Raw genomic sequence first — 27,110 nt, 5'->3', positions numbered from 1 at the left:
TTATAAATTTTGTTCATGACATATTTTGTGTATTTACCCTTTTTTCTCTTTTGCCATGAAAATAGACTGCTGCCGTGGTGTAAAATAAAATAAAATAAAATAAAATAAAATAAAATAAAATAAAATAATTTATTAAATTAAATGAAAATTAGACATGATGCCCTGGCAGCTAACTTAAATAAATAAGTTAAAGTACTAAAATTACAAAAACTAAAATGTAGATTAATCAAAAAATAATTTAAAGCTAAATAGAAACTAAAAAAAAAAAAAAAAAAAAATGACAGAAGAGCATAAAAAAATTACTAAAACTAAAATTCAAAAAGGAAATTGAAGATTTAAAAAATAAAGCTTATTCAATATATTAATAAAACCTATAATAGTATATACAGGTGCATCTCAATAAATTAGAATGTCGTGGAAAAGTTAATTTATTTCAGTAATTCAACTCAAATTGTGAAACTCTTGTATTAAATAAATTCAGTGCACACAGACTGAAGTAGTTTAAGTCTTTGGTTCTTTTAATTGTGATGATTTTGGCTCACATTTAACAAAAACCCATCAAATCACTATCTCAACGTCATAGGCATCTTACCTGGGCTAAGGAGAAGAAGAACTGGACTGTTGCTGAGTGGTCCAAAGTCCTCTTTTCAGATGAGAGCAAGTTTTGTATTTCATTTGGAAACCAAGGTCCTAGAGTCTGGAGGAAGGGTGGAGAAGCTCATAGCCCAAGTTGCTTGAAGTCCAGTGTTAAGTTTCCACAGTCTGTGATGATTTGGGGGCAATGTCATCTGCTGGTGTTGGTCCATTGTGTTTTTTGAAAACCAAAGTCACTGCACCCGTTTACAAATAAATTTTGGAGCACTTCATGCTTCCTTCTGCTGACCAGCTTTTTGAAGATGCTGATTTCATTTTCCAGCAGGATTTGGCACCTGCCCACACTGCCAAAAGCACCAAAGGTTGGTTAAATGACCATGATGTTGGTGTGCTTGACTGGCCAGCAAACTCACCAGACCTGAACCCCATAGAGAATCTATGGGATATTGTCAAGAGGAAAATATGAAACAAGAGACCAAAAAAATGCAGATGAGCTGAAGGCCACTGTCAAAGAAACTAATCCCCTCCATGCCACGCCGAATTGAGGCAGTAATTAAAGCAAAAGGAGTCCCTACCAAGTATTGAGTACATGTACAGTAAATGATCATACTTTCCAGAAGGCCAACAATTCACAAAAAAAATAAAAAAATAAAAAATATTGTTCTTATGAAGTATTCTAATTTGTTGAGATAGTGAATTGGTGGGTTTTTGTTAAATGTGAGCCAAAATCATCACAATTAAAAGAACCAAAGACTTAAACTACTTCAGTCTGTGTGCACTGAATTTATTTAATACATGAGTTTCACAATTTGAGTTGAATTACTGAAATAAATTAACTTTTCCACGACATTCTAATTTATTGAGATGCACCTGTAAAAAATACTAAACACAGGCAACTGGTTGAGGAAAAGTGTTACATTACTTTCTAAGCAATTTCATGTATAGTTTTTGCCTGAAAAATGGTGAATTTAAATTTTAATGAGGGACCAGACCCATATCTATGTAAGTAAAAAAGTAACAAAATATAATTGTGAGTTTTGCATCGGCAAGCACACTCACAGAAAATGTTGTTGTTTACTATTACCGCACAACCCCTTTATAATATCTGCTTTAGTTTGAAAATATGTTCTGTTTTTTTTTTTTTTTGTCTGGCTATGTTTTTTCAGAATGTTATACGGGCATTGGTGATACATACAATGGAAAACGGGCAAAAACACGTTCTGGCATCCCTTGTGCTCCATGGAAAGACCACAGTGAAAGGTAAGAGCTGTCCATTCATGTCTACATTGCAAAATAAATGTCTGTGTGTATTAAGTTCAGAGTAAATATTCAATTTTTTTTTAATCGCTTGAGCTTTAAATTGAAAAAATAACATGCACAGATTCAGAGACAAGAAACTGATTGTTTACAGTCCTTCAGTACGGACAAACATTTAGTTTTCTCTATGAATTTTCCATAATCTAGTATTAAGCAGAACTATCATTTATATTCAGTCATGGACATTCACACAGTTTCCATGGAAACCAAAATAGGTCCACATCTTGCTATGCAGGATCTCAATGACAATCCCATGATGCCTTTGTGCTGCTTTGCAAGGTGAACAAACTCCATTAATCATTAAGTTCAAGGGTAAATCACAGCAAGTTGTTGTTAAATTGGTGAGAGTGAATAAATGGGACAGATGCTTTGTGAAATATCTCATGTTTTTTAAAATATATGTAAGCAAATGGAGCTATCAAATATGCATTCACAGTTACTTACAGCCATACTGGAGTGTTAAATAGCTAGGGTTTATATCTGTTCCTGCCAGGTGTGGTCTATTTCCTCCAATCCAGTTATAGTTTTGCCTGTGTTTAATGTGCATTGGCACATTATCTGTGAGCGTGTGTGTTTAAGTCTAAGAGGAGTCGAGCAATAGTTTCCTCAAAAGGTCTGTTTTGTTTCTGCCACCACACTCACCTTGAGATGTGTGGCGTTAAATAACTTCCTGTTATATGAACAAGTTCCAGGTCAAAGGTCGACCTTTCCAGAACCCTGCCAGCTCATTGATGCAAAGCTCAGGGATTGTCAGGTTGCATTTGTCTTAGTTGAGAAAATAAGACCCTCACGGTTTTCTGAGGAAGAAAAACACGTTTTAGTGCAGGACCCCCATTCTGAAGAGCTCTAATTGATGGTAAACGTGGAGCAGTTGGAGTGACTCAATTCCCTAAAAATTGCAGGCAGGCCAACCCAGCTGGAACGGGATTCTTTAGAGCCGCCCTCTGACCCCTTTCCTCACCCTAACCCTTCTCCATGAACACATCAAAGCCAATCAGCTCCTTTATTTGGCCCGCAGCCTGTGAGCCGCCATGGCCGGGTTGCAAAGGTCACTGTTGGACGGGCATTAGGCGTAGATTGTTTACATTGTATGAAGCCTAGAGTAGCACAGCAAGAAAATCATTGGTGTCATGCATGTGCTCTTCATTGTAGCACTTTTGGTCTCTGGTGAATGTTTGGAGAACTGTAGCATCTGTGGATCTTCCTGAATCTGAGTGATAATGTGGAAAAGCTTGGGGAAACATGTCATGAGTAATGCACAAGCTAAATACTTCACCTTCCCTCCTGAGAGAAGCTCCACACAGCTGGGGCTTAAGATGAACTTATGAGAAGAAGATGTTTCTTTGGACTCTTCTCCTAAATGGATTTAGATGTATTGTTTTGTTACAAACACTGGGAAGACTGTTTGATGCACCTGATTTGAATGTTTATATTAACATGTTAATTTTGCACATCTTCTGCTTTAATGATGAGATTTGTTTTGTTCTCAGTAATGAAAGAGATATGGACTTGGTGATGGCTGAACAGGCAGGGAACTTCTGCAGAAACCCGGACAAGGACAAACATGGCCCGTGGTGTTATACCAACAGCTCATCCATCCCCTGGGATTACTGCTCTCTCAAACCATGTGAGTGAGCAGCATGTTGTCTGTGCTAACATTACAACCTGATTTAGACCTTTGGGTTCACTAAAAATGCTGCTTGAAACATGAAGAGTCTAACACAAGCTGAGGAATATGAGGCTAATGTAAACCACTGAACCCAGAAAGGGAAATTCTAAAGAGATGTTGCCTAAAATAGACTAAAATTCTGTATTTTATTAATTTAGAATGAACTATGTCACAATACAATAACCAGAGCTTTATATATAGAGCAGAACATAAAAGTATAAAAAAGAAACACTTTTCCAAGACCCTTTCATTTGAGACTACAAAACACTGCAAAGTTGCAAATTATCGTAATGTAAGTTATTTGTTTAAAATGGTGACTTTTATTAAATTAGTTGAACTAGTTTGTGTCTGTAATGCAGCTGAACAATTAAAATCACTCAATTAGTCTCAATTAGTCAGACAACAAATTCACTGATTTGATTGTAGTAAAAATAAAAAAGTCTCTTATGAGAAAGAAAAGTATTTTATATACTTTATTTGATTCAAATTAACATTTATTTATTTATTTATTTATTTATTTATTTATTTATTTCTTTAAAATGTTTTAATTTAGTAATTTTGTTGTTTTTTTTATTTTTTTGTTGTTTTAGCTGAATTTTCTGTAGCCATTACCTAAGTCTTCAGTATCTTAAAAATGAATCTGGTATGCTGATTTGATGCTCAAGAAACATTTCTTATCATTATTAATGTTGAAAACTATGAAAGCCTGTTTCTGCCTTTAAATAAAAAATAATAAAGGTAATTGCCACTTTTTATCTCACAATTCTGTCTATTTTCTTGCAACTGCGAGATTACATCTTGCAGTTCTGACTTTTTTTTCTGAGGATTGCATGATATAAACTCGCAATTCTAACTTTTATTCTCAGAATTGCGTGATATAATCTCACAATTGTGAGTTTAAAGTCAGAATAGCAAGATGTAAAGTCAAAATTGCGGGATATAAACACTTAATTGTGAGAAGTAATGTCAGAAATGCAAGATATAAACTTTCTAAATTCTGATTTTTTTTTGCAATGATGAATTATGATTTTTGAGATATAAACTCACAGTGTTGAGTTATAAAGTCCAGTTATGACAAGAAAAAAGACTGATGTTTTTAGAATTACGAATTTATATCATACAATATCATATACACTATCATATACATATTTCTCGATTTTGACTTAACTCGCAATAGCAAGTTTATATCACGCAATTCTGAGGAAAAAGTCAGAATTGCGAGATGTAAACTTTTTATTCAGTGGCAGAAACAGCCTTCCATAGAAAACAGATATGTTACTTAATATTTTCAGAATCCTTTGATCAATCAAAAATTTTTAAACATTTCTTTATTTAAAATACAAATCTTTTATAACATTATAAATGTCTTTACTTGACCTCAACCTTTTAAACAGTATTGTAATAGTTCACTCATTCACTGAATCATTTGAAGTGCTTCTGGAGTTAAGAACACGGTCAATCAATTGTTCATAGCATTTAACAGCTCTCACACACTTGTGTTGGAAGTTTTATACTTAAGTACAAGTAATGTCACTAACTTTCATTTGAGCCTATCTATCCTTACTTATATTAAAGTATGACTGTTGATTTCTTTATACTGTACATTACACAATAGCCATCTTTTTGACCATTATGTACCCACATATGCTTTTCTGTTGACTTGCACTCTCATCATTGACACCGCAGACTTGTGTTGAGCATTTAGGCCATGTGTTACAAATCTACATACAGCACATCAATCACTCACACACACATGCGCACACTTTCCACAGAGGTTTTAGTTTAATTAAAGAGTGTAAAGTCCAGGTGGCTCGGACTGTCAGCACTCCCTCTGTCTCTGTCACACACACACACTCGCATGTATAGTTAATCTTCAGTGCTGCGCAGGTCTAACTGGTCCCACATGCTGGACCAAGACTAGTCCTATGCTAAAGACCTCACACACTTTCACTCAAATTATACTCTAAACAGCCATCACTGGTGACCACATCTTTTTTTTTTTCATTTCTCATGCCTATTCATTGCTTAGAACAAAAATAAGCTTTCTTTCCTTTTCCTTCCTTTTTAGGTGAGCCCTCACATAACAATATACCACAAAAAGGTAATCATGTCTTTCAAGTGTTGTTAAACTGTGCAGATTTCCAGCTGATGTTCTTTTGCTTCAGATTACATTAGAAAGATTATTTCAAAAACACATTTTGGGTGTTTTTCTGTGTTCTGATCTGTGTTCTATGTCACCCCTCATTTTGTCTTTTTGCTTCTCTTTACAGATGAGGGTACAAAGTCCTCATGTTTTGTTCACAAGCAGGTGAGAATCGTCGGTGGTGGGCCTGTCCGGATTAAAGAAGGCAGCTGGATGGTCAGCATACAGAGAGGGTAAGCAATTTGCAAAATATGTAGGTAACATTGTTAAATAATATCATTAACAAACATTATTTGTGGTGCACTAAGAATTGTTAACTCAAGACTGTGTATTTATTGAAAGGTGAAGAATTGCCAGCGTGTAATTTTAATTTAATTAGTCTAATTAAGACTTCATTGACTATAAAGCATATTTATTTAGAATTTCCTGCTTTAAATTATTTTATTCCACAGTTTTAGTAAGAAATGTCATTAAAGGACAGTTTTTAAAATGACTTTTATTATTATTTTATTACTTTTTATTAGTTATTATTTATTTATTAAACATTTTAGATTTTAAGTAAATATATCAAGAAAAAAGGGCATATATAATTGTATATAATTAATTTATACATTCATTTATATATTATATATAATTAATTTTTTAATTGTTTAAAGAAAAAATATTTTCTATAATGTATAAATTATAATTTAATATTAATTATAATTATATATTTTAATATACATATGCTTTACTGTTATCATGATTATTTTAAAATCTACTACTCTTGAGACTTCCATGTAAATAGCTAATGTGGATTTAATAAAAAAAGAAAATAATAATAATAATAATATATATATATATATATAAAAAAAAAAATATATATATATATATATATATATATATATATATATATATACATACATACATACATACATACACTGTATATTAGGGCTGTCAATCGATTAAAATTTTTTAACAGATTAATCACACCCTTTTTCTGTGATTAATCGCGATTAATCACACACTTCATTAAATTAGGCATATACCATTTATCTTGCTTCAAATGTTTATTTTGTCATCATTTGCTATATCCAGCAAAGTAAACCAAAAGATTAAAGGGTGATTCTCAAAAATCTGTATTTAAACTCCAAAAGGACACCAAAGGAGCCCATATAAGCACATATGAAAGAAAAAAAAAATCAGAATTTTATAGTATGTGTACAGTGCAACAGCAAAGAGCCTTTTTACATTTTAGAGAAGTCAAGTTGCGATACCGAACAGGACCACATGGAGATGCCAAAAAAAAAAAAAACTAATCCCACCACCTGCTGACTGCATATCTACTACTGTAGACAGATCCATTCATTATCATGAATGTGTGTGGAATCAAATTTTATGTGATTATGTGTGTGTTTTGTGAATTTTTAAGTTGTGTTGTGTATTTTTTGTGGGAACTCATACACACTTTGTTATTGTGTGTTCGAGTGTGTGTTGTTTATCTTGATTGCAGTCTTCATCCATCAAAACTTTACTAGCAAAACTGGTTATCCAGTCGAGAAAACGTAGTGTCTGTGTCATCTGTCCATACAGCGGTGGGATGTGTTGACAAGCCATTCAGTCTATACTTCACACAGCGCGTGTGATGTGTGAGGACTTGCGCTCTTCAGAGACAATCACAGAATATGACATAGCTCTGCAATCTCTGATGTAATCAGCCTGGTTTCCTTTATATTAGCGCTGTTTTGGATGGACTCTTTGAACGCATTCCTGGATCATTGGACTGAAAACTTTCCCGGAGTCATTTCCCTTAAAATGATCTGATGTCAAGCAGAGAAGCAAAATTGGGTTAAAGGGTTAGAATAGAAATAGTGCTTCAGTAATTTTGCGTTAACTGCATTAAATTATTTTAAAATGAATCGCATGCGTTAATGTGTTAATGATGACAGCCCTAATATATATACAGTATATATATATACACACACACACACACACACACACACATTGCCCTTCATAAGTATTGGAACAGTAAAGACAAAATTGCTTTGCTGTGGAGTGAAGACGTGCAAATATGATTAAAAGATGAATATGAGACAAAACTACAGATTTTCACATTTTATTATTAGCTGTTTCAACACATATATGTTTTACCAAATTAAAAGGACAGCACTTTTAGAGTTCATCCCACTATTTGATGTGAGCATAAGTTTTGGGACAGATGAACTTAAGGCAGATGTATGGTAAAAAGATTAAAAGTTATTATTTTGTTGTAGGTCCCTTGTGTGCATTCAGAGCAGAGATTCTGCGACCTATAGACATCACCAGACTCTTGGTATCATCCTTTGAAATGCTTTTCCCAGCCTTTAATGCAGCCAATTCCAACTGTTGCTTGTTTTGGAGAGTTTCTGCCTTTTGTCTCCTCTTCAGCCGGTGAAATTCATGTTCAGTCCGATTTAAATATGGAGATTGATTTGGGCAACCTAAGACTTTTTTTTTGCCCTGATAATCTCCTTGAATGAATTGGCAGGGTGTTTTGGGTCATTGTCCTGATGCAATTTTCCTGATGCTTGCTGACGAGTCTGGTGGCATTTTCTAGAATATTTGTAGCCAAGATGGTTTTGTACCTTTCCAAATTCATTCTGCTGCTGCCATCATACATTAAGTCACCATTAAAATTGAGAGGGCCTGTTCCCATGCCCATGCCATGAAACCACCTCCACCATGCTTTACAGATGAGGTTGTATGCTTGGGATCATTTGCAGTTCCCTTTTTCTCCACACTTTTGTTTTCCCATACTTAGATAAAGGTTAATCTTTGTCTCATCTGTCCATAAAACTCTGTTCCAAAACTTTACTGGCTTTTGCCAACTCTAATCTTGCCTTTCTATTTTTGGTGCTGGTCAGAGGTTTGCATCTTGCTGTAGCTTCTGTAATTCTGTGTCAAAGTCTCCTGCGCACAGTAGATTGTCAGATCGTCACCCTAGTTTTCTGGAGGTTGTTGGTGATTTTACAGACATGTATTTTAGGGTCCATTTTCACAGCTTTTATGATTTGTCTGTCATCAACTGCTGTTGTTTGTATCAGGCGATCAGGTCGTTGTTGGCTGCTGATGTCTCTGGTGGTCTCCAAACTTTTGATTTCTCCATGCCCTTTGACTTCCTCTTTCCTTTTAGCATCCAAATTGCTTGCTTTTCTCTCAGAGTCTGCTTCCTCCTCTTCATCCTGGTTTGTGTGTGTCGTCATCGAATGCAATACTCAGAATGCAGAAGCAATGGATATAACTGATATGAAACATTCTCTGCTTTTAATATCTGAATAATTAATGCAACAGAATACAGCTGATCACTGAGAAAGACCTGTGAAGCAACTGTTCCAATACTTATTCTCACATCAGATAGTGGGATGAACTCTAAAAGTGCTGATCTTCTTAGCTGATAAAACTTAAGCAAGAAGTACACACATTGTCTGTTTTCCTAAAAAGCAAATCGCAGGCAGATTGACTGTAAAATTCCCTCCAAATAAAGTGCAGTTGTCCATGAAGTCAGTGTTCAGACAGCTTCTCAGAAGTAAAGCCCTGCGCTGTCATGTTTTATAATGTGAGAGAGTCATGTTGGAGATGCGTCACTGTCTGATGTCTCTCGGTCTCTTCAGGAGCACTCACTGGTGCGGAGGTTCTCTGGTCAGGGAGGAGTGGGTGCTGACAGACAGACAGTGCTTCTCGTCATGGTAATTATCTCCAGCCTTGCTGCACAGTCACCGTCGTGCCCTGGCCGTGACCTCTGGATTCTCAGGGTCACAGGGTCAGTGATCAGCGGGCTTCCATGATTTGTCTTGAGCATGTAACCCAACAAATCAAAGCTGCGGATGTTTTAGAACATGCATCTTATAACATGAAACATCCATATATCTACTTATCCACAAAAAGAATATAGAGGTCATATCACGGGGAATCAAATTTAGCTTGAACTTTTGAGATAAGAAGATTCATTTTACTACAAAAACATATTGTAACATCCTTCCTAGTCTAAAAAATAACATTTTAAGGCCATTTGTAAAATCAATGCTGCAAAAATCTTCTATTCTGAATTTTTTAATTGCAAAGAGGCTGAAAACTTATATTGGACTTGTAAACATGCAGTTTTCTAGTATATCTGATGCAACTTATTATAAAAAGCAGTTGGCATGAAAGACATAAAAAATGTCCCATTTAATGTTAAGGATCAGAGAAAATGGTCATACAAAACTTAAATTAACGACAAATACACACACAAATAAATTTATGAATAATTTATGCCCACAACTTGAAATCATAATTTTATGACATGCTTTCCCCCCTAGTGTTCCTGACCTATCAGAGTACAGAGTTTGGCTTGGTATATCCCATTTGAACGAGTCGGGTGAGAATGACTTTCACAGACAGGAGAGAAGAATCTCGCATGTCATCTGTGGCCCGGAAGGCTCTAGTCTCGCCCTGCTCCGACTGACTCAGTAAGAACTGCTGATTAATCAATATGTATATTATTAATAAATGCCATCTTTGATCTTATCCCTTTGTTGTTGATGAAATGACCTCTCTGTTCCTCTTTCACACAGACCTGCACTCCCAAGAGAGAGAGTCGGAATTATTCAGCTGCCCGTGGCGGACTGCAGCATTCAGGAGGACACCATATGCTCTGTTTACGGCTGGGGTGAGACCAAAGGTGGGTTCAACTTAAGAGCCGGTCATCAGAGACTCCCCACCACCTGACAGCTTCACAGGCACACGACATTGCTGTCTTGCTTCCAGCCTAACACAACAACCACCCAGTGTCTTCAATTGACCATAAATTTAGGTTCTTATGATTAGCATGAATCCATTACCCAAACTTGTGTGTACACCAAGGAACAGCACTTGAATACATTGTAAAAATGGGAGCTGGGTAGGAAATTAACCAGTGCTTGGGGGAAAAAAAGTCACAAAAATGCTCCAAATATTTAGAATGTGAGCGTAAAAAAAGTTCTAGTTTTGTTGTGAGGCAACATTAACAAATAGCTTCCAAAATAATTCATGTTGATGATGAAAGCATTTTGGAAGCTTTTTGCGCTTTGGAACTACATAGCGTAACAGTGTGAAAGCAGGAGGGAAAGCACATAAATCTGAGTTCATATTCAAGTAAATGTGCCAAATATAGTCTGTAATAGAGTGTTTTCTGGCTTTCTCAGGCACTGGACATGAGGGAACGTTGAAAAGAGTTAATCTGCCTATAGTGAGCAATGGACGATGCCAGCAGCTTCACAAAGGGACAATTCCGATCACCAGTTCAAAACTGTGTGCTGGTGGCAGGAGAGACGAAGGAGTGTGCGAGGTGAGTTTATTTACTAGATTTACTCTCTGCAGGATAAGCTACCATTCAAATGTTTGGGGTCAGTAAGAGGTTTTTTTTTTGGTCAGAAATGAATAATTTTAATGCAATAATGTATTACATTGCCAGTAGAGACTTATAAATTGTTTTAAATATATCTATACAAAATAAAAGTGGTTCTTTTGCATGTTCTATTAATCAAAGAAACCTACACAAAAAGTGTCTTGGTTTTATGCAAAAAAAAAAAAAAATAAAAAAAAATAAAAAATTATAAACATCAAAAATAAGATGAAATATGACTTTTTACATATATTTTTTTCATGTGACACTGAAGACTGGAGTAGAGATGCTGAAAATTCAGCTTTGTCATTACAAAAATATATATTATTTTCCTATTACATTTTAAAATATATTCAAATAGAAAATATGTTTGAACAAATATATGCAGCTTTGGTGAGACTTCTTGAAAAATACTTTTAAAAATCTTCTGACCTCAAACTTTTGAATGGTTGAATGGCTACTTATTTAAATTGCTGACATATTGAGACAAATACAATCTTATTTTTGAACTGAAACACATTGTAAGGGTTTTGGTTGCACTTTTACCTTTGTTATACCTTTTACCTTTTGTTTTTTGTATTTTTCATACTCACAGAAAGACTATGGTGGCCCTCTAGTATGCCAAGAGAGTAACAGTAAAGTCATTGTCGGCGTGAGCATAAACGGCAGAGGATGTGCCCGACACAACCGACCGGCCATTTTCATGAACGTAGCCTTCTATGCTGGATGGATTCATAAAGTGTTCAGAAATTATCCAAACTCAGAACTAAACTACTGACTGAGAATAAGCAGGATTGAACATACAATTTGAGAACAAAAATTCAGAATCTTCATAAATCTGACAGGTTATTTCCTGATTTAAGGGTCACCTGAACAGCTCTTGTTGAAAAAGTTCTTGGGAACTTTCCCAGCTTGGCTGAGAAACATATATTCAGAAACTACTCAAAGAGCTAGAACTGCGGCTGGAACTGTTGCTCTGAATTCAAGCAATTTGTTCACCTAATAATGCCAGAACCGCAGAGCAAGGCGCTCGGAGATAGAGTCTCTAAAGGCTAAATTCGCAACTAGCCATACGGAAAGATAAAGACTACTGGACCGAAGAGCGAACGAGCAGCCAGAATCTGTTTCAAGAATCAATAGCAATTCCTGGCCACCAACCAAAAACCTCAAGTCCTCCAAGAGAAATCTTGCTGCAGTGTGCTACAAAGCATTCGTATGTACATTCAACCCACACATTACCCATCAAACTAACAATCTGGACTTCAGTTGGGATATTGGATTCAGAGACCTAACCCAAGTTTGAGTCTGGATTCAGACCAGGGCTTGATATATGGATACAAACTCTCAGATCCCAACAGGAATCTGCCGTTCCCTCCTTTAGAAGCGTTCAAAGCTGACCGACGTGCACATTTCGGCTGCTCCTCATTGAGAAAGAGGACTGTTATGATTACAAGTGCTTGTTGATATAAAACGCTCATTAACAGTGTCATTAAAAAAGCCCCTCGATAAAGTATTAGCTGTTAGCTGTTAGCTAAATGTAGACCATCTTATGGGTAAAAGTATACACATAAGGCTTTTTTGCGTTTGTGCTCCTGATTATACTTGAAAACACACATGAGAAAGGTCACTGTGTCCCTCAATAACACCTCCTCGTGTCACCATTACAGATTGTCGTTTGGTCAGCATAGGTGTTTATATAGTCAGAGGTGTTCCATCCATTTCCAGTGTTGATATTTTGTCCACAAGCCTGAACGGAGATGACATGACCTGCTTGTAGTGACATGCAGCAAAAAATCGTAGTTGTCATAACATATCAGCATCTGAGGTTCCCATACACTATGTTTGGTTTAGAGCGGAATTCAGAGGAGGATTTGGAAATGTGTGTTGTAAATACTGTGGTCATGGGAGTGGGGTAATCACTCCCAGTTCTTTCGTAGGTCTCATAGACCTTTATAAGAGGTTGGCCTCCTCCATTCCAGTGTCCTCTTTGGGTGGTTTTATATATTTGTAAATATATCTGTATTAATTCCAAATGCACATTTTGTCAGTTGTGAAACTCAAGAACGAGTGTGATATTTTATGTTTGTGCGTGTGTGTATGTGAGTGTGTGTAATGCTGCAAAGATGCATTGAGGCCGAAACATGCATCTCTGCAGGACAGAGAACAAAGCGAGCGCACATCTTGTGTTCTTGTAGACATCAGAATAAAGGGGAAAATTACCGATTAATTTAGCTGTTTTTCAGATCAGAGACAGTGTAAGATAAATCCGAGTGATTTTTTCTCTTGTGTGGTCTTGGATCGCTCATTCCGTGAGCGCCTCGTTCCCTCGCGCTGGCCTGCCTCCAAAAACAATCAGCTTGGGAAATTACCTCCAAAAATCATGTCGGCTTAAACAAATAGCTCTCTGAGTGATGGCTCGTAAGTGTTTGTATTCCAACCACTCCCAATGCTAATTATGTTGGTTAAAATGAAGGATGAGTTTAATTTGTAAGAGTCCTAAGGCACAAGTCCTTATGTAAGGACATTGTTGAACACATTGAGATTAGTGTTACTAAAGCACAAGACAAGGCAAAAGAGCCCTTCAGTCTTACCTCATTTGGCTTTAACATTTATCAAAACAAATGTTTTCGTGTAGTAGAGGAGTTTTTTTTGTTTTGTTTTTTAACTTTGGAACAATACGAAACTTGTGTTTGCGGAAACCTAGAGGCTGCTGGATGATGAAGCGGCTTGTTCTTAAACTTTTTGTTAAGACACACTGAGGAAAGAATTCACTCGCAGTATTTTGGTGTGAAAACCTGCATCCCATTCCCTAACCGTAATCCAATTTAACCAGGCAATAAAGTCATTGTCATTATTTTCAGTGCAAACATACCTCCTTTATGGATATGCAAATTAGGCTACTTATGGGGTGTGTATTATTCACAAAACCCACCAATATTTGCCTGCTGCAATTAACGTCCTGGAACTGCAGTTAAATAAATTTTCATTTTCAAGAGCTGTTTGTGTACATTCTCTATTGAACATGGCAGTACGGATTTAGTTTGCACTGTTACTTCATTTACATAATGCCTTTCTGAATCAGGAGCTAAAACTTGTGAAAAAAATATGCTTTGTTAAATCATAATTATGACATAAAATGTAATATTTATGAGATGAAAAAATAAATAAATTATGACAAAAAAACATCATGATTGTGAGATCAAAAGCCATAAATGTAATTCAAATGATATAGTTGTAGTTCAAATGACATAATGTATAATTATGAGATAAAATAAGTAATTAAGTCATTCATGAGATAAAATCATAATTTTGAGTCATAATTTTGAGATAACATATAAAGTCTGAAATAATTGACAAAAAATATCTAATTGTAATGTATTTAATGTAAATTGATCGTATTTAAGTCATTTGAGATTATTTGAGATTATTTGAGATTTAAAATTTCTTTTCATCTCATAAATATTTGTTGTTTCTTTTTATATCGTAAGTCCTAAGTGTGTATCATAAGTATGATTCACCAAAGCATCTTTATCTTTATGTGGTAGAAATGGGCTTAACATTAGACAGCGCATGCGAAAAAAAAAAAAAAAAAGGAAAAAAAAAGCATGCGCACTTCAACTCTGAATTCTCCCCTTAATGTCTGAAAGGCCTGTGGCCCACCAGAGTTCATGTGTGTTTGATCGATTGCTCCTCTCTCTGATGTTTGTATGTGAGAAAGACGGCATGTGAATGTATAGTGAGCTGCTACGGACAATGTAAAGTTGTAAAATGTTGTCTATATACAGTGTGTTTAATGTCTCACCTATTCATGTACAGTAATATTCATACTCAATGTATTATTCGCCTCTTATACCAACAACAGTATTTATCAACTTTGCCTGTGTTTGTTTATTAAAATATATATGTGCCTTCAGTATATCTGGCAAGTATCTCTCGAATTGCAATAAAAAAGATGAAGAAGGTGAGAAAAGAATAATAATAATAAAGAAAGTTTGCCCACACATCACTGAAAGTGGAAGGATCTTGCTGACTTGATAGACGGAAATGTTTGTGTATGTCTCCCAAGTGCTTTAGATATGAGACTTTGTTCATCATTTAGCAGATGCCCTGTCATCAAAACCATTTTATAGTACACTGAATCCACAGATGGTCCAGAACAGCCTGGGGTAAAGCACACAGAATTGAGATTTGTTTTACCCTTGAGTTTTTGGATCCCCGTTTATATCACACAGATGCAAAGGTTCAAATCCTTTGTCACACAGAAAAGTATTTTAAGAGTCTGTGCTGACCCTTTCTCTCTGTCCATGTACTATCACTTCAATGTGAAATGTTGCTGCCCTCTTCTGGAGGGTTATCTTCAGCAGGATAAGCAGGACTCTAAAAATGATTTTCTTTAACTCTGCATGATCTGTTTACATTTTCTGTGGTGCTTTATAATGTGTAATTTGTAATTAGAATTATACCTAAATGATGATAACTAAATAATCCAAGGCCTAAGTACCAGAATATCACAGATACTCTTTTTTGACTTGGACAAGTAGACAACTACCCAGAAAAACAAAATAAAAATAAAAAAATAAAATAAATAAATACTAGCAATGGCCTAGTAATCATTAAAAATACTAAAAGGGATAGTTCACCCAAAAATGAAAATTTGATGTTTATCTGCTTACCCCCAGGGCATCCAAGATGTAGGTGACTCTTCAGTAGAACACAAACCAAGATTTTTAACTTAAACCGTTGCAAGTCTATCACTCTTATAATGTAAGTGGATGGGAATCACGGCTAAAACATACAATAAAACAAACAAAAAAACACTTATACAAACAAAACCAAATTAAACCCTGCGGCTCGTGACGATACATTGATGTGTAAAGACACAAAACGATTGGTCTGTGTAAGAAACTGAACAGTATTTATATAATTTTTTACCTCTGATTCAAGCAATGTCCAAACTGTTAGAACTCTCCTCAGCCTGTCCTCATCCTGTCCCAAATGGCACACTCCGGCCTTGTGGACTTCGTCAGAGTACACACTTTGGTGACATCATGTAGTGCAGACCTATAGGGCCCTTGGCACGAGTCCACGAGGGCGGATTGAGAGGCATTTTTGGGACAGACTCGATCGTCACGCTGGAAATAACGGTCTGGTTGTTTTTTGACAGGAGCTGCTGGTTCGGGGAATAAGCTGCCTATTGTTGTTGTTGTTTTTACCATTGTGTTTGCGAGATGGCTTGCCATGCAGAGAAATCATATTTTTGTGCTCACTATTTATTTAATGAATCATAATGCGATCATATTAGGCTACTCAACGCACTATTATTACGTTTGAGATATCAAACACTGGTCAATGACCATAATGTTTGTATAAACTGTAGGTAACAACTGCATGCCCAATTTAAGTCTACGAGACCGAAAGTCCACATGAAGTGCGCCATTTGGGACAGGGCCATATTCTCAGCAGCAGATGCATGAGGCGTCTTCTTCTTCTTCTTGCTTTATGGCGGAAAGCAGATTTATAATACATTACCCCCCACCTATATCTCAAATGGACCAGTGACAATCCTAATTGAGATTGTAGATAGAGTCTCTGCTGAAAAATAACAGCTAAAACCAGCCATAGCTATAACCAGCTACTTCCAGCTTAAACCAGCTAAGACCCCTCCAACCCCCCCCCCAACCAGTAGAGGGCAGTGTTGTTTAGCACCCTGTGATTCTGCTTAATGGGAAAACATTGTTGGTTATCATTTTGACTTTCTTATCATTTATCATTTGGAGTTTAAGAATTCAAAGACACTTTTTAATTTCATTTTATTTTAGCCTATTTTATACTAAAGCAGAATAGTGCGTTTCTATAAAGATAAATGCCTCCTTTCACTTGAGCATCCTGGTCTGAAGCCAAAATGTGATTGTTTCAGTAGCTAAAACACATTAACTGAATCCATTCATATTCTTTTTACTACCCACACAAGTGTGTGTGTGTGTGTGTGTGTGTGTGTGTGTGTGTGTGCAAACAAACAAATTAGTGATGTGATGCATCGTGATAAATTTTGTTTATCGGTTCATTTTAAAACTTCAGACGTTTAGCTTACAGTCAAAGAGGAATACAGAGCCACAATTACAGGGAAGGGGTTATTTTAGGGGTTTGTTTTGAGGTGCTGAATGTACCATTTCTTGAGAGTTAACGCCAACAGCACCCGGGGGTCGAATAAAAACACTTTAAAAGCGCTGACCTGTTTCCTCAGCCTGTTTGCTCATAAAGCGAAGGTGTTAAGCACCGTTTTTATGGAGAGGGACGGGCCGGTTTAGGTGGAAAGTGGCTTTCGGGAACACACTCTCCACAGGGAAGCGGCGATAGATTAGAGAGGTGTGCAGTCACCTTGTGTTCAGCACATCCAGGCCCGTTTTCCCGAGTTAACCTGGGGCTTTACAGGCCTTCGGGGCCGGACACTGCAGGGAAAGCGGCAAAGCTAATTAACAGAACAGCGGCACGGCGGGACAAACCGTGTCGTGTCCGTCAGAGAGTGTAGTGTCAGTCTGCGACCGCTGGGTGGCGTTGATGCCACACCAATGATGAGACGGTTCTAACTTATCCGCTAATGTAATAAAGGTATCTGAATGATTAGTTTTGAACAGCTTGGTTCCTCTCTCTCTCTCTCTCTCTCTCTCTCTCTCTCTCTCTCTCTCCCTCTTTGTTAAACCCAAGCAATTTATGTTTCCAGCCAGCCAGCAGTGGAAAGGAGTGATGTACTTTGATCTCTCTCTCCTCCGTTCAGTGCGAAGGTTGATGCTGTGTGCTGAGGCTTTGTAGTGTGAGCCGTTTTGGCCTTGGCTGGGTTTTAATCAGCGATCTGAGCTCAGGGACAGCAGCCAGTACCCTGCAGGGGTTGCATTGCTAAAATTGAAGGTGGACAGATGACTTAAATACAAGCTACACAGCTCAGCTGGATCACAATGGACAAGAGCTCTTCACACAAGGACGAGGAGCTCAGCTCATATAGCAGATCCAGTGGCATCTGGCACCAGTGCTTGCTCTCAGGATATAAAGCAGACTATAAGTCAAACATTTTTGACATTAGTTTTGTGAAATATGATTATAATTTAAAACAAGTGTTCTCTATTTGCATATATAAATGTAATTTATTCCTGTGATGGCAAAGCTGAATTGTCAGCAGCCATTACTACTGTCTTCAATGTCACGTGATCCTTCAGAAATCATTCTAGTAATATGATGATTATTATATATATATATATATATATATATATATATATATATATACTTCCATTATGTGGCATATTTTGAGTGAAACGGGATAATCGTTGAGAAAATGAATGTAGGTTGGGACTTGGTTTAATCCATTGGATGACTGGATTATGACTGACAGGTGGTTAAATGAAAAGGTTTGAAAAATACTAGAGTATGTTGATGTTTCCAAACAGGAAAATATTCTTTTTCAAAATATCATCTTTTGCATTCCACAAAAGTAAGAAAGGCATACTGGTTTGAAACAGCATGAGAGTAAGTAAATTGATTAATTATTCAACAATTATTTTTATTCATTGTTTGGGTGAACATTCCCTTTAATAAAGTAAATATGGTCCATTTTGATGTTACATTGACTGTAAATGCATTCTAATTTCTAATTTTAGACAAAACCAATGACATCATAGTCGTCATCATCACGCCCATTAACATATTTACATAATACCATTATGTATCATAATTGTCATTAAAGCAATAATAATTATTATCACTGTTGTCACTGACACCATATTGTGCGCTTCTGCCATATATATAATGTCCTTGCAGTCCTAATTGAAAGTAGAGGACGGAGATTCTAGTTCCTGATTGGCTGGTAGCTGGCAGTGAGATGTAGTTCAGATAATGAATCAGTCTCGTTGTCCATATTTTCTTTTGTGCTTTAATAATCTCCTGACACTCGTTGTAGACAGTGTCATATATTAGCTGATTAGTCTGAGACAATGTGATATTGTTTTCTCAAGAAGATTGTAAGTTGCGGTCCACTGCATGTGTCGCAGCATGTGGCCTTGTGATCGTGCAGCAAATCAAATAAAGTCATTAGTCCAGTATGTAAGACTCCAAGCAATCTTTTTCATCTACTGGTATCTTTGTTTCAATGAAGAACCTTTAACAGCCATGGAAACTTTCCACTGCACAAAAGGTGCTGTATAATGAGAAAAAAAGAAAAGAAAAAAGTTTCATTAGGTTATTAAAATGTTCTTCACACTAAGAAAATAATGGTTCTTTAAAGAGACATTCACTGAAAGTTTCTTTGAGGAACCCAAAATGGCTCTTCTATGGCTACAAAACCCCCTTTTTGAACCTTTATTTTTAAAAGTGTTACAAAAAATGTTTATGTTATTTTCTTTCTTCTCTGTACAAAGGCACTCTCTTTACAGCATAACACATTGGTGTTTTGAAGAAGTATTAGACTTTAGTCAGTGTATGCCAGCTCAGTTGCAGGTGGTATTGGGGGGAGGAGCTTTCTCAGTCTAGAGAGAATTTGACTGGACAAACATCAGTGCAGTGCAGTTTGTCAAATGTTTGTCAACATTTAGGAGTCCACAATCACAGGGCTTTTCAACCCTTTTGATTACCAAGAACCCCCAAATACGATTTCCTTTCTAAGGACCCTTTTCCCGCTTTGTGTGTGAAAAATAGCATAGTTGATGAATAATAGTTGATATTATATTATTTTGGAAGCCCAGTTCCACCATGCAATAAAAAATAAAGTATTTGAGACTTTATATCACAATTCTGACTTTTCTCTTGCAATGCTTTTTTTCCCCTCATATATAAACTCAGAATTGCAAAATGTAAAAAAAGAAATTTAGGTTATTGTTTTAACCTGTGGTGGAAACGGATTTCCATATATTTCCAAAATTAAATAATTGGTTTTATGTTTTAATTTTACACAATCTAAAACAAATGATTAAATTATTATCTAAAAATAATAATTATTTCTTTATTTAGTAGGCATATTTTTTTGTATTCTTTATAAATATTAGATGTATAATTCTTAAATATTTTCAATTCAAATCCATTTTTAAAAATGTATTTTTACTGTTATTATTTTACTGAATTGTTTCTTTGTTAATGCAATTACTTAATTGTTAATAATGTTACATGTTATACATAAGTTCAGGTCCCTTTGCATTGTAATCTTACTACAGTATGGCTACAGTCCATCTACCTGCTGTTTGGTTAGTCAAGTATATAATTTGCCTCTTTACTGTATATTATTATGTGCACACTTTTCAGAATGTTCTTGCACCCTGGGGCTGAATGATCGACTCCCAAGTCGACTACACAATCGCTCAACATATTCATCCCTCACAGTCTCATGTTCGTTCACGTCAAATTGAATATGCCGTCTGCTCTGTCTACAGTCTGTCTTGACATAAATATAACATGCTTTGCTCCTCGTTTCCTCATGCGATGCTTTCCAACATCCTCCTTTAAGACATTAGTGCCCTTTCTTCCAATTTCCCATCATCTCACACTGGGAGTCGACATGCAGGCTCTGCCTTCCAGCTGAAGTCGGTGAGAATTCACTACTTGGTCTCTGTTCGCTTCTGCCTGTCCGATGCTCTGAGGTGTAAAATAATAACAGATATGCGCCGTCTAAGGTTGAAAACATCCACGTTGATATCGAGCAGAGGAAAATCAATATGTGTCGAGCACGACTATCTCAACCTGAGACCCCGGGCTGGCGTTTGAAGGTGTTGTGGGCGCCAGGCGGAGGATGAATGTCAGTCAGCAATCGGTCGTCATGGAGACTCAAGGGCCAGGTGGCAGGTGTCCTGAGGTCATCACGCAGCCAATCAGGGCTTAATGATGTGTGAATGAGACTGACCGAGTCATCACTCTGTTGGCGCAGAGAAAGGTCTGGATCCGCTGCATCAACATGTGGAAAATAGCAGTGAACTGTGGAAATGAATGTTTTAACCAAATCTGTAGTCCAGCTTTATGAATACACCGTGGCACCAATATAGCAGGGAATTCATCTGTCAGACATGTTGAAATGCCAGCTGTTATGAATGTCCTGTGGCCTGAATCATAATTTATGACCTGTCAGTCTGTGCGGCTGAGTAGAATGTATTGCTGTGAAGACATACAACGCAAAATGGCAGCTTATAGGTAAAAATGGTTTTAAAATGAGCACAAGATTGTATGAATGAACGTATATCTTTAACGTTTATCACAATTTGGAATCATGGGTGAATAAAATCTGGAATACTTCTATTACGTATTAGAAGTACTACAGTAAGTGGCATATTACCACAACCTTAAAGTGATCATGATAAAAGACATATGCACTCTAATACTACACTGAAAGAAAAATTGTGTAGAAATAATTTTCAATCAGAAATTGCTAGTAAATTTCACAAACAAGTATAAAGAAGCAGCTAGTAAAACGATGAATAAAAGGTGACATTTTAAAGTACAGTAGTCAACATTTGAAGTGGATCAAAATCTTTCATCAAAGTTGTTGTAAAAGCTAAAACCAAAATGTGTTCTTGTCTTAGAACAACTTTGATGAACCTTTTTGATCCACTTCAAATGTTGACTACTGTAGAAAAACTGAAGTAGTATTTTCTTGTAAAATGTACTCCAATAATCTACATTTTATTTACAGCTTCAAAAAAAATATTTTACAGTGTACGCCAATATGCACATGGATTTTCGCTAAGAAACATTCTCTCTCTCTCTCTCTCTCTCTCTCCCTCTCTCTCTCTCAATATATATATATATATATATATATATATATATATATATATATATATATATATATATCTCTCTCTCTCAATATATATATATAATGTAAAATGTTCAAATGTTCCATGCAAAAATTGAAATGTCTAACTGTTTATCTAACCTCCGTTGTAGCTACATTTGATTCCAAGAAGATGAATGCAATGCAGCTCTATTTAGTGCTAATTAATTCTGTTATTTCTAAGAACTGCTGATTTATTTTCAGTTCTGTAAAAAGGAAAAGAGTCAAAGAACAAAGAGAGAGTCAAATACCTCCCATAATTCGTCTGGTTAATCATGTGACCTAACACCCCCAAGGGTCAGACCATTAAACATTCACATCTAGCCTAGAATTAATGCATTTTTTATTTATTTATCTATTTATTTATGGCGAGCAAATGTATTTGACTCTTAAATCTTATGATGGTAGGTATTCGTCCTGTGTCAAAGTTTTAATATCTTCAAATTCTTGACCCTTTTCTTTTTGGCACTGTGTACTTTGAAACTTTCTTAATCACAGTAAACATCAATGCAGACTATCTTTAGATGAATCAAAGAACTCAATAGCCCTAAATGATGTAACATTTTGCCAGTGTTCTGAAAGGGAGCATGAAATATAATAATGCCTTCTTGTGCTCTTATTTAGAAGCTTTTGAATGAGATTCAGAATGAAGAGGACAATAATGGCGATGCCAGCAAGGACAGGTAGGACAGGTAAATTAATATAAATACAATGGCAGACAGCTTGCGATCTAATCTTTTTATGTTCTCTTTAAACACCTGTAAACAGCTATCAGACGGACACAAATGAAGGTCTTCTCAACAAGAAACAGTAAATGACACTGTAAATAAAATTAACTGTCCTTGTGCATCAGCTGCCAGCTGTAGAAAGTATCTTCTGACAATACCGAAGGTGAAAATGACAGATGGGCAATTATGAATGCAAAACATTAAGAAGATTAGGCTACATAACAGTCTTTAAAATAATACGGTCAAGTCCTTTTAAGAAATGAACATAGAAACCATATATATGTAGAGTATGTATGTGTAGTGGCATTTCTTTTTAGGTATGAAGTAGAAAAGAAAACACTCTCTTAAATCCATTTAAACTTAAGTCTCCTTCAAACTTTTCTCTGATTTCTCAGAACAGTGGGTGTTCAAGGCTTTTTCAGAGCTGTACTTTATATGTGTGTCTGCCAGCATTTTGAAACATGACCAGCTAAATACAGTAGTTGAGTTATTTACCTGTTTAATATATGGTTTCCATATACCTCATTAGATGCATTAGGAAAAAGGTATGATGGCACACAACAGTTGAAGGATTCATGAAATGACTCCCTATCTGTTTTCCAAAATATATGTTGTAGATCTTTTGTGTAGGCCTAAATGTTCCATTTTTTACAAAACATTTTTACTTTGTAATGTTTAACCCAAATAATGCAAGCTAAATGACGAACACGCTTTCTCCTGAAGCGAATGAAGTCCAATTAATGCTAGTGATTCGATTCTTCATATGATGTAGGCTAAGTGCCTGAAAGTTTTTCTCATTCTAGTGAATAAGTTCTTCTTAAATGGTCATTTGGTATACGTAGTGCTGAAAAGTCAAATTCATTTTAGTAAATCAAATCAGTTCTTCTCAGAGCCACTGCTCGAAAGTTCAATTCATTCTAATGAATCAATTCTTCTTAAACGTTACTCTCTCTTCTAAGTAGGCTAGCGCTGCAAAGTTGAAATCATTATAGTGAATCGGTTCATTTTAAATAGCCCTCTCTCTCATATTTAGCTTTGGAAAGTTTGATTTGATTCCAGAAAACCTGTTTGTTTGTCAAATGGTTTGTATGATTGAACAGATTCAAAACAACAATGCTGTAATCCCGAGTCCCTTTATTGAATTTTCAGCTTTTTATTTTATCAGAATATTTAGCCTAGGCCTAAATGCAGTTGTTCACAAACTTTAGTTTTAGACCTATTTACCATGTATTCTAGTTTTCACTGTTCTATTTAGCATGAATGTATGTGTTCTAATTAATTCAAAACCCTCATTCCCTTTGCAGAAAAATGCAGCTCTGTTTAAATTATAAAATGTGGTGTTTATTTATTAATACGTAGGCCTATTGAAAGCAAGCTGTGATATATTTTTTTCCTTGAATTAATTTATTGCATCATACAGTATATAAATTATATTTCATTTATATACTGTCCACTTAAGAAGCTTCAACATAGCTTTTTGTTTAAAGCCCATAGTTATCTTATTTTTTTTTTTCAAAGAGTAATTCTCACTGCTTTAAATTAGCTTGCAGCTTTGCATTCTACAGTATGCAGTTACAAAACAAAATCTAATTTATGTCAGCTGGAATTGTTGCCTAATCGTGAGGAGCTGACAGAAAAATATGTCTTGGCTCATTAGGATTCTAAGCTCAAAGAGAATATTTTGGTATCACGGAAAGGGCCCCATCTCATTAGGCATTTTTATATGACGTTATTAGCCCACACCAATTCTCTCAGCACTGATTTGTCCCCTTGCTGCCCCACTGTGAGCTCTAATCACCCACAGTCTCTAAACCCAGAGCTCCAACGCCAGCGCCTGGCTATCCGAATGCCAACCCTGCTCTCCTGTTCTGAAGGGAGCACTTACTCAGCTATAATTATGGTAAGAGTCCTACAGCATTGCTCTCTTCCATGCTCTCCAGCAGAGGCTTCAGGGCACAGCGAAGTCAGATTGTTCGGAAACAGCGAGGAGATGCAGAATTCCTGCCTGGATCACTGGCAAGAGGCTAACTAGCTCTGACAGCGGTGGGGTCATCTCTGAGGCCTGGCCGTCAGCTGGTGCCACACCTAATGCAACCTGAACACTATGGGAACGGGAGAGTAGACTGCAGAAATTCACTCTCTCGCTGTCATCAGCATGCATGGACAAGTGCAGGAGAGTTTATGCATGAATGTGCGATTGGTCACTATAAAACAAGTGTGTTTACATGTGTGTGGCCATCTCTTATAGGAGCGGGCTGTAACCAATTCATCAGACAAGGAGCTAATGCGGCTAGATTGCCTGTGGCATTGTGGGACATGAAGGACATGAGAGATACTGGCTCTGTCTTCATAACTAGATATTGAGGGTATATTCACCCTTATATATTCAGTACAGGTGTCTGAGAGCCATATGCATTAATATATTAATGTAAACTCTAACCCCAGGAAACAAACTGAAAAGATCTTTGGAAGTTTGTTTTAAAGCCTGCAATGCAGTTCACATACAGTACTGGATGGAAAGCACACAATATTTTCTTTATTTTAATGTGTTTCATGCTGAATATTTTTGGGTGTTGTCATGCAAAGCTAACGATGACATGCGGAAATGAGGTGCTTATTTTTATTTCTCTGGAGATGGCAGGAGGAGCATTGTAAACTGCTCATTTCTAAGGTCTCCTTCAGTGTTCTGCACAAACGAAGGTTTGCAATGACGCGTGAAATTACAACAGAAATATAACACTTTTGTATTCCATAAATGAATGTAGGCTGAGGCTGTTAGTAGATTAAAAATTAATCTTTTTTGTAGTTAACATGATTAATCTAATATGATATTTCGAATATTAAAATACTGTGTTCTATTAATGTAGTTCTATTAATGTTTTGATATCCTATAATCACCAATGTTGCATTTATTTGATCAAAATACAGTAAAAACTGTAATATTGTGAAATATTAATACAATTTAAGGGAGCTGTTTTCTTTTTGAATATATTTTAAAATGTAATTTATTCCTATGATGGCAAAGCTGATTTTCAGTGTCACACGATCCTTCAGAAATCATTCTGATTTCTGCATTTATTAAAAGTTTTGGGTTATTTCTAGGATGATGCTAAGGATTTTCCAGGGTCTCAGGTTGCTCTGTTATGCCAGTATGAATGAGTGAGTTATTTGAATCATTTATTCCAACTGATTTGTTCAAAAGTGATGATTCATTTGGAAGCAAAACAAGCAATTTTCACTTTACAAGTGTCTTTGTGAGTGAGTCATTTGAAAAAATTAGTAGATGTCGCCAGACGTTTTTTTCTTAGTCTATACACGCAAATTCATGGACTCAAGGATTTTCAGTCCAATGAAACTAAGCAAGATCAATCTAACTTTTTTAATGTTTTTGTCTACAAGGGCTTGCTTTCAGGAAAGTCAAGGAAACAAACTAAAATTAATCTGCCTTTGGACAAGCTTTGTGCCTGTTTATTTGAGCCCGGGACCCAAGGATCGAGCTACAGTAGGTAAAAAAAGCGTGTTGTGTTCAGTTATGCATTTAGATACAATCACACTGACTTTCAGCATTTCTTTATCATAAGATGTACAGTATGTGCAAAGAAATGTTTTCTACCCAGAAACAGATGCACTGAGCCTCACATTCAAGAAAAGTCATTGCGTTCAAGAGCACTTTATGTAAAATCATTTCATTACATCAACTCTTATGAAGTAGATTTTTTCCAAGCAAAGTTTACAAACACATGCATTTATAAATTTCAGATGAAGAGATGATGAGCTGTATACCACTGACCCATCTCGCTCACAACCTGTTTCGCCTGAATGACAGTTGCATCACCCAGCATACATCTGCTGTAGCTGTATCACTGGAGCTGACATCAGCAGCGCCTGTAATCATCGGACAAGGCGTTCGCTTTCCAGATGAAGTTGGCTCAGAGATGTGTAATGCGCTTATAGGGAGCGAAAGCCAGATTAGCCCACCTCTTCCACAACATCTTTTATTTCAGCATGGCAACATGCGTGATGGTGCGTTTAACATGTATAATCACATGTCTAAGCTGAAATTGCATGCATGCGGATGCTCTTTATGTGGCAGTTGTTGCATTATGTATTAGCAAGTAATTCAAGGATGTAACAATACTTCACGGATGCAAAACATGGCACTGATTCTTCAAGAGCAGAAATGATTAGTTCATTTGAATTTGAAGCGGATTTACTTCAACTGGGTTTTTACATTTACATTTTTTCATTTAAAAAAGTGGTGCTTTCAGAGTTTGCCAACACAATGTGATGCTGTTTTTATGTATATTTTCTAGATGATTGCAAATGTGTTGTTTGTCATTACTGGCCTGTGCATTAGTGGTGACAATTTTCATTGACTCTTTCTGCAGTTTACATCGTTACGCAAGTAGGGGGTGAAATTTAAGTGACTGTGTTTATGAGTGAGTCATTTGATTGATTCATTGAACCGATTCTTTCAAAAT

At 36.1% G+C, this 27,110-nt stretch overlaps 1 protein-coding gene across 1 annotated transcript in view; it reads left to right on the top strand.

The window, feature by feature from the left end:
• The window catches only part of LOC109108837 (hepatocyte growth factor), a 30,881-nt gene extending 15,772 nt beyond the window's left edge, over positions 1–15,109 (top strand). The window contains exons 10-18 of the mRNA XM_042744363.1: positions 1,761–1,854; positions 3,402–3,538; positions 5,649–5,681; positions 5,851–5,956; positions 9,353–9,427; positions 10,040–10,189; positions 10,295–10,401; positions 10,904–11,046; positions 11,699–15,109. Coding sequence (XP_042600297.1) covers positions 1,761–1,854; positions 3,402–3,538; positions 5,649–5,681; positions 5,851–5,956; positions 9,353–9,427; positions 10,040–10,189; positions 10,295–10,401; positions 10,904–11,046; positions 11,699–11,881 — 1,028 coding nt within the window. The 3' untranslated portion in view covers positions 11,882–15,109. The remainder of the gene's footprint in view (positions 1–1,760; positions 1,855–3,401; positions 3,539–5,648; positions 5,682–5,850; positions 5,957–9,352; positions 9,428–10,039; positions 10,190–10,294; positions 10,402–10,903; positions 11,047–11,698) is intronic.
• The last annotated feature ends 12,001 nt before the right edge of the window (positions 15,110–27,110 follow it).

This window comes from Cyprinus carpio, chromosome B18, assembly GCF_018340385.1.
Source record: "Cyprinus carpio isolate SPL01 chromosome B18, ASM1834038v1, whole genome shotgun sequence".
NCBI lineage: Eukaryota > Metazoa > Chordata > Actinopteri > Cypriniformes > Cyprinidae > Cyprinus > Cyprinus carpio.
The sequence above is the reverse complement of the archived record's forward strand: the minus strand, read 5'-3'. Positions and strand labels throughout refer to the sequence as shown.